Source organism: Centroberyx affinis, unplaced genomic scaffold, assembly GCF_046629955.1.
Source record: "Centroberyx affinis isolate AG114_WGS23_722 - 3 ecotype Tasmania unplaced genomic scaffold, CSIRO-AGI_Caff_v1 ptg004040l_1, whole genome shotgun sequence".
NCBI lineage: Eukaryota > Metazoa > Chordata > Actinopteri > Beryciformes > Berycidae > Centroberyx > Centroberyx affinis.
The window spans coordinates 1-7,194 of record NW_027281837.1 but is presented as its reverse complement, the minus strand read 5'-3'; the positions used below and the strand labels follow the sequence as shown (position 1 = coordinate 7,194).

Here is a 7,194-nt window from a genome sequence, read left to right as displayed (position 1 = left end):
GACTCCACATGGTGGTGCTATGATGCTTTATTGATGTGATGATCTGTCAGTTTATCTTAGGGCATTTCCATTCTAAAATTGATTTCAGCTGGTAAAACAGTAGAAGTAGCTATAGTACACTGGTGAATTTTGGACTCCAGTGGGTGAAAAGCTAGTTCCCTTAACCTTGGCATTCACTCACCATCTGAACCACAAAGCGAACACAGGCAGGCAAAAACAATTCCTTAAAATAGAACCTTTATTATATAAAAATGCTTTTGATACAAAAACGGTCACAAGTGTAAATTACACAAAGCATTTTCAGACGAAGACAACGAAGACGGGGTTTGTTTTAAGGAGGGTAGGTTTACTGGCACAGTGGTATGAGAGGCTGGGGCTCGGAGCCGTATATCTAAAAGAGTTCCCGCTGCTTCCCGACGGAACGTTCCGTAAGCTAGCGTTACCTGGCAACGGGTAGCCTACAGTTCCAGCCAGGGAGCAGACGTTTGGGCTAATATTGCCTGGCAGTAAATTAGTTTCCAGGCAGCAGCAACCAGGTTACTGGAGGTTCAACAAGTTCCAACTCTTTTACATATAGGGATCCAGGCTGGGTCGGAGTCAACCGATCCACAGGAGTAGGATGAAGTCGCCCCGCGATGCAGACCCCGGGGTCGGTTTTCCCAGGGCGACAGATTCCGAAACCCTAGTCGGTCTTAAAACCCCTTAACTTAACCCTGCTTCTCTTTACTCGACAATTCCCCTCCGTGTTTTTCTCGTCGGGCGTGCAAAGGCATCTGGAACATGTGACACTGTTGTTTCTCTATCGAAACCGCTACATGAGAAGGATGATGCGGTTCGTGTCTCATTTCACCACCGTTCTTTGTATCGAGTAAGGCTTGGGTACAATACAGATCACAGTCCCGTACAGTACATACAGCTCTGGTTTTGGATCGTAGTGATGCTTGAGTGAGCAGCATACCAGGGAAATATTTTGTAGACGAGCAACAATGCCCTCAACAGGGGGACGAGGTCAGTCAGCGGGACAAATTTAATGTCGCTAAAAATAGTGGTCGATAAGGTACAAAAATATGCTGCAAAAGTGCACAAAATTGCTTCACCAAATTGAACATTCTCCTGTCAAAAACCACAAAATGATTTCTCGGGATAAAACATTAATCGGCTACGACGCAATTCATGTTGCTTTTTTTTGTTTTTTTACGAGTACCATTCGCTCAAGTGTCCAGAGTCCTAATAACAGTGTGGATAGTAAGTGCTTGATTGACGTTAAAAGCAGGGTAAAGTCACAAAGTTGCTCTGAAATACTGGAACCATATAAGATTTGATTTAGCAAATACACTGTAGTTGAGCATTTGCAGAATATTTTAGTTTCTGGGCGAGGTCTTGCATTTAACTGAATGTCATGAGAAACTCCAAAAAGACTCCTTCAAACCAATAATGAGGATTCACATAGACACACACATACATAATGATCTACACACACAACAGAAATACAAATTACAAAAGTTGCTATAAGAATAATTTGTTCGTTATTAACAGTAAAATAGCTTCATGATCTATTGTCAATATGAGAATGGTAATTTTGGGATTTCTGTATAATTATAATTCATAGTAAATGATAAGAGTATGTACACAATAGCAGCAAACATACTTTTGGTAAACGGGACAATGGAACAACACAAAAGGTGATGGAAGGTAGGAAGAGGTTCAGGTTCACAACGAAAATCACTAACTTCTCAGGACTCAATTATTTACTTAATTACACATATGTACAATACGTTTTCACTTAAATTCATTTGGTATTTTTTTTTTTTTTGTCATTCTAGTGATTTAATTGGCAGATTTGTCTTTGTCTCTTCGTGGGTTGGTTGAGCTCGACGATGCGAAAACATAGTGGATTTATAAATGCTAGTTCAAATTGAAAAGTAATTCCTAATTTGAAATGTAGGGGGACACGCATACCAAAAAAAAAAAAAGAGTGAAAAAAAAAAAAGTGATGCAAATTCACAATGTACAAAAGATTTCACACTTTGATCTTGGCCCTATCCCATTCATCCGTCCATCCTCGCATTCATCCATACTTTTATTCAATCGTCCAATTTCCCACGCGCGCATTCATCCGGCCAAACATTCACATATTCATCCACTCATGAACACAGCCGTCCATCTATCTATCTATCCATCTATCTATCTATCTATCTATCCATTCACTCGTGCGTCCATCCCCTCGTCTTCCCTCAGTCCTACGCCAGCGGTACGTCAGCGAACACGAAATAAAATAGTAAAATAATTTCCTCTCTGGTTCATTTTTGTTCATATTATTTTAACACTATGTACAGTCCTGCCACTGGTCTGCCTGCGAGGACGCTGTGAGGAGGGGAGGGACGAAGCTGGAGGAAGATGAGGCGGCGCTCAGTCTTGCTAGCGGAACTGGAGCCGGGACGTTCGTGAGCCGAGTTGCCCGGTCGTTCCGCTTGAAACGTTAACATAGACCCTCGTGTTATCCGTTTTGGAGAAGGCGGAGGAAGCTTCAGGGGTTTGAACTCCGGCGGCGGAAACCTCGGGAGATCAGAGACGAGCGCGGTCAAAGAGTCGCCAGGTTGAATACCATGCCGAGGTTTCCGGTTCCTGCTCCCCGTCAGCCGTAGAAGACTGTGGCTGTACTGGGCAGCTTCCAGGTGTGAATGTGTGCAACTGTGTGAATGTGAAGCGAGGCGAGGGGGGGGGGGGGGGGGCTCGCGGGACACGTGGAAGACGGGACATCGCGGCGGACCGCCGACGGGACGGCCGTCACCCTGAAACCTCCGGCACCGCGCTTCTGGACGACTGGAATGCTTGAAAACGACCGAGATGCTACGCGACCGCCTTCGTGACCTTTAAGCGAGGCACTTGGCACCCCCGCCGGCTGAAATGAAACGGTCGGGGGGGTCGGAAGTCGGCGAATCAGTTCTTTCTTATTGCTCTCGGGGCGGCGTCCCTCCCTCCCTCGGCTCCGTCGGGGGGTCACGAGGAGTCGGTGCAGGGCGAGGGCGGCGGCGGGCAGAGGTGGAAGTAGGAGCGCTCGGTGGACGGGGAGGGGGGGCAGCTCTCCTCGGCCGAGAGGTACTGGGAGCGCGGCGTCGGGGGCGGCGGGTAGGGGTCCGAGTCCGAGTTCAGGTCCATGTAGTACTTGTTGTGCTTGGCGTGGGCGCCGTGGCCGGCGGCCTTCCAGCGGCCCGCCGACGGGCCGAGGCCGGCCGGCGGGTGGTGGGGGGTGTAGTCGCTGTCGCACACGTCGGTGCTGCAGGGCGTGGTCGGGGGGGCGGCGCCGCGGACCGGGTGGTACGGCCTGGGGGGGGGAGAGGACAGTGTTAGCTCAGATAATCCAGATAAGGTTTATTAATATACGTACAATCTAGAGTTTTAACAGCCAGGGTTCCTTCACATTTTCAATTAAAAAACTCTACCATACTTTTTCCAGACCTTGATTTGTTTTGAAGATTTTGTCTGGTGTTCAATATGAATTACACAGATAGACATCTTGCCCCTGCTAACTAGGTCATATCACTGTATAGATGAAGATTGTTCTTCAATATCAGAATATGTGAGATGATTGGCAGGGTTCCTACACGGTTTCCATTTTTAAATTCCATATTTTTCCCAGACCCTATGTTCTCGACCGGATTTGATTTTGGTGGGTATTTGATATAATGCATGCTGACAGCGGCTGGGTAATAAGAGCGTCCCTCTATCTGAACATTATTCTTCACATCAACAAAAACTGTGGACTCAAAGTGGCTCTACAACAACATAAAAGCTAGAATTATGTGTGTATCGGACCTGAACCGCAACGTTTTCCATACTTTTCCAGACATTTTTTTTTCAAATTCCCAAACTATTCCAGACCTGGAAATGATCAAATTCATTTTTAATACTTTTCCAGACTTTCCAGACCTGCGTAGGAACCCTGGAAGCCTCTGATCTGGCTCACATGGGGTTAAAAAGTTTGTGGTAGCTTGGTGCCACATGTTATTTTTTGTGTGTTACCAGTATGAGTGAGTGTGTGTGTGTGTGTGTGTGTATGCGTTACCTGTATGATCTGGTAGTGGACGGACTGTTTGAGGAGTAGAAGATCTCCGCGTTGTAGAGAGAGCGGTCGGTAGCCGGGGACGGAGGGGGGTTCAGTATCTACACGCCAAAACGTATCGATGTGTTATTTCACTGTGGAGACAAAGCATCGAACAAATGTGTGTGTGTGTGTGTGTGTGTGTGTGTGTGTGTGTGTGTGTACCTGAGGGTAGAAGGCTCCCTTGGTAGAGGATGAGCTGCTGGACGAGGCTCCGGTGACGTGGTTCCTGTCGTAGAGTGGAGCTCCACTGCTGCTGCTGCCCATCAGGCTGACTGAACTCATCATGGACTTACCACAGGAAATACCTACACAAATAAAAATTAACACCATTAGAAATGAACAATGTTACAGATGAGTATAGCGCCAGAGAGAAATGGTGGAAAAGTTGTCTTTCTCTGGTTGGAAGTATTCCCACTAGTTTGATGAGAAAGGGTAGAAGACTGAATAGAGTTGTAGATAGGACTTTGGTTCCTCCTACCTTGGAAGGTCCCGTGCTGGGAGCTGCTGGGGGCGATGAAGTTGAGGGGCACGTGGGGCGTGCCGCTGATGTACTCGTGGGGGAAACTCCCGCTGGGGCCCTTGTAGCGGCGGCACACCACGCGCTGGCACAGGAAGTAGGCGCCGCCGATCACGAAGACCAGCAGGATGATGGCGATGACCGGGCCGATGGTGGAGGAGCTGGGCGGGAGGTCGCTGGACGGAGGGGGCAGGAACTCTGCTCGAGGGGAAAACGAAGGAGAGGAGAGGGAGACAAGAGGTCGTTGGAGGGAAATCATCAGAAAGTCAGTTATTATAGTTTTGCATTTTTCATTAGTTTTTATTTTTTATTTCGTTTTGACTTTTGGTTTTCAATTTCAGTTTAGTTTTAATTCGTTTTTAAAGCGGGTTTGCTAGTTTAGTTTTTATTTTTTGAAAATGCTTCGTTTTAGTTTAGTTTTTATTAGTTTCAGTGTTAGTTTTAGTCTTTTTTTGCAATATGGGGTCAGGGGCGAGATTCAAAAATTCAAAATACTAGGCTTATGTATGAAATAAATTGACAAAGACGAAAACCTAAGACATTTTCTCTATAAATTTAGTTGATTTTAGTTAGTTTTGTAAACACACAATACAGTTCCAGTTATCGTTTTTTTGTAAAGCCTCGTTTTTTATTTTTATTTCAGTTAACGAAAATGTTTTTTCACACCTAGTTCTCGTTATTTCGCTAGTTTTCGTTAACGATAATAACCTTGCTAGGGATGGGACCATATATCAAAATTCAATATATCCCAATACAAAAATGTTACTCTAAAAACACAAGATGGATAATAATGCCAGGTGGAAAGAAGGCCTTTTATGTTCTTCTGTATAATGTGTGTTCATGTATGTGTGCTCCTATACAATATATGGGTGCTTATGTCTACATGTTTATGTATGCATAAGTCAATGGTTCTCAACGTGGGGTCCGGGGACCACCACGGGTCCTTGAGGGCGTTCCAGCAAATTGATGAATTGTTAAACTTCACCATTATTTCATTTACAAGAAGTTAATACAATTAGAGAATGTAGAAGAATGACTGTTTTGATCATAGTTTCTCTGTTATCTCTCTACCTACAATACAGATAGTCATGGAATTCTCAGATTTAGGTCCGAGAGACAAAATCTCATCAAATGGGGGTCCGTGGCCCTAATGTGGACTAAATTAGGGGTCCTTGATATGGAAAAGGTTGAGAATCACTGGCATAAACGTTCGTACCACAGGCGAGCTCGTCTGATCCGTCGGTACAGTCGGAGTAGTTGTCGCACTGTTGCTTCTTCGTGATACACTGGTTATCACCGCACCGGAACTGGTTAGGAGGACAGATAGCTGGGAGGAGAGAGGGAGGGGCGGGAGACAGAAAGATTAGTTATTACCCTCCATCTAAATCTAAATATGCATTAAACGTCATTTTATTTTGGAGGGATATATTGCAAACACAAATGATGACGTTAAAAACATTTAGAAAGGTGGGAAAGGTTTATTGAAGTGGAAGGCTGGTAAAGAAAAAAAAAAAAAAAAGTGTAGAATTTGAATTTTTTCTTTTATTTTTTGATGTTTATTTATTTATTAATTTTTTTTCTTTCCCCTTTCTCCTCTAATGTTTTGTTACTTATTTAGGTTGTTAGGCCTACTGATATATGTTGTGACGATATATGGTATGTGTTTGCATTTATTATTTTGGTTTGTTTTAGTGTTACTTGGTGTGTTAAGTTTGCTTTGTGTTTATTGTTTTGTTTGTCTTCTGGTGATTTATGTTCTGTTTTGTTCAAAAAAAAAAAAAAAAAAAAGGTAACACTTTATAATAACCATCATTAATAAATGGTAAATTGATAGTTAATTAAACTTTAGTTAATAGTTATTTTACTGTTAACAAACAATGAAATGATCATTAATAATGCTTACTAATTATTAGTAATGCTATAATTTATGTTATTTTATCATTCGTTTGTGTAATATAAAATCATTTGTTTATAAATTATATATTGTATCATAGCTTTTTACCCTTTTTACCGTCTGTTATCAGCTATGATACAATATATCATTTATAAACAAATGATTTTATATTACACAAACGAATGATAAAATAACATAAATTATAGCAACCATTTATTAATGATGGTTATTATAAAGTGTTACCAAAAAAATCTAAATATGCATTCTTCACAAACGGAGGGAATCCAATATGTTAAAATGACATGAAATGACGCTGAACATCGCCGCAAATCAGCTATCCGACACCTTCAGTCTAACTATCGGGGGTGTGGGGGGTGGGGGGTGGGGGGTGTGTGTGTCAACCGTGAACCCCTTACTGTCGCAGCTCCTGCGTCCGAGTGGTCGGCGCAGTCGGGCTCCCCGTTGCAGCGGCGCTGGGCGTCCACGCAGCCGCCCTTGTCGCACTGGAACTGGAAGGCCGAGCACACGGGGCAGTTCTCCTCGTCGCTGCTGTCGTCGCACTCGGCGTAGCCGTCGCAGCGCCACGCCATGGGGATGCAGTCGATCTCCCCCGTGGAGCAGGTGAACTGCTCCGTGGAGCAGGTGGGAGGCTCTGGTGGGGGGGGGGAGGGGTGGGGG

At 44.3% G+C, this 7,194-nt stretch overlaps 1 protein-coding gene across 1 annotated transcript; it reads right to left on the bottom strand.

The window, feature by feature from the left end:
- Nucleotides 1–240: 240 nt before the first annotated feature.
- Nucleotides 241–7,106, bottom strand: LOC139663516 (low-density lipoprotein receptor-related protein 5-like). The gene is made up of 6 exons (XM_071542207.1): nucleotides 6,926–7,106; nucleotides 5,839–5,949; nucleotides 4,584–4,820; nucleotides 4,268–4,410; nucleotides 4,067–4,164; nucleotides 241–3,325 (listed from the first exon to the last, which is right to left on the bottom strand). The coding sequence occupies exons 1-6, from the start codon at nucleotides 7,104–7,106 to the stop codon at nucleotides 3,001–3,003; spliced, it is 1,095 nt and encodes a 364-aa protein (XP_071398308.1). The 3' UTR covers nucleotides 241–3,000.
- Between the last annotated feature and the right edge of the window lie 88 nt (nucleotides 7,107–7,194).

Bases quoted from the DNA above. Each gene is read 5' to 3' on its own strand.
- LOC139663516 (XM_071542207.1), bottom strand. From the start codon at position 7,106: ATGGCGTGGCGCTGCGACGGCTACGCCGAGTGCGACGACAGCAGCGAC. The intron at 4,411-4,583 runs GTAGGAGGAACC...TTATTTGTGTAG, and splicing joins CCAGCACGGGACCTTCCAAG to GTATTTCCTGTGGTAAGTCC. The intron at 4,165-4,267 runs GTACACACACAC...TTTGGCGTGTAG, and splicing joins AGGGAGCCTTCTACCCTCAG to ATACTGAACCCCCCTCCGTC.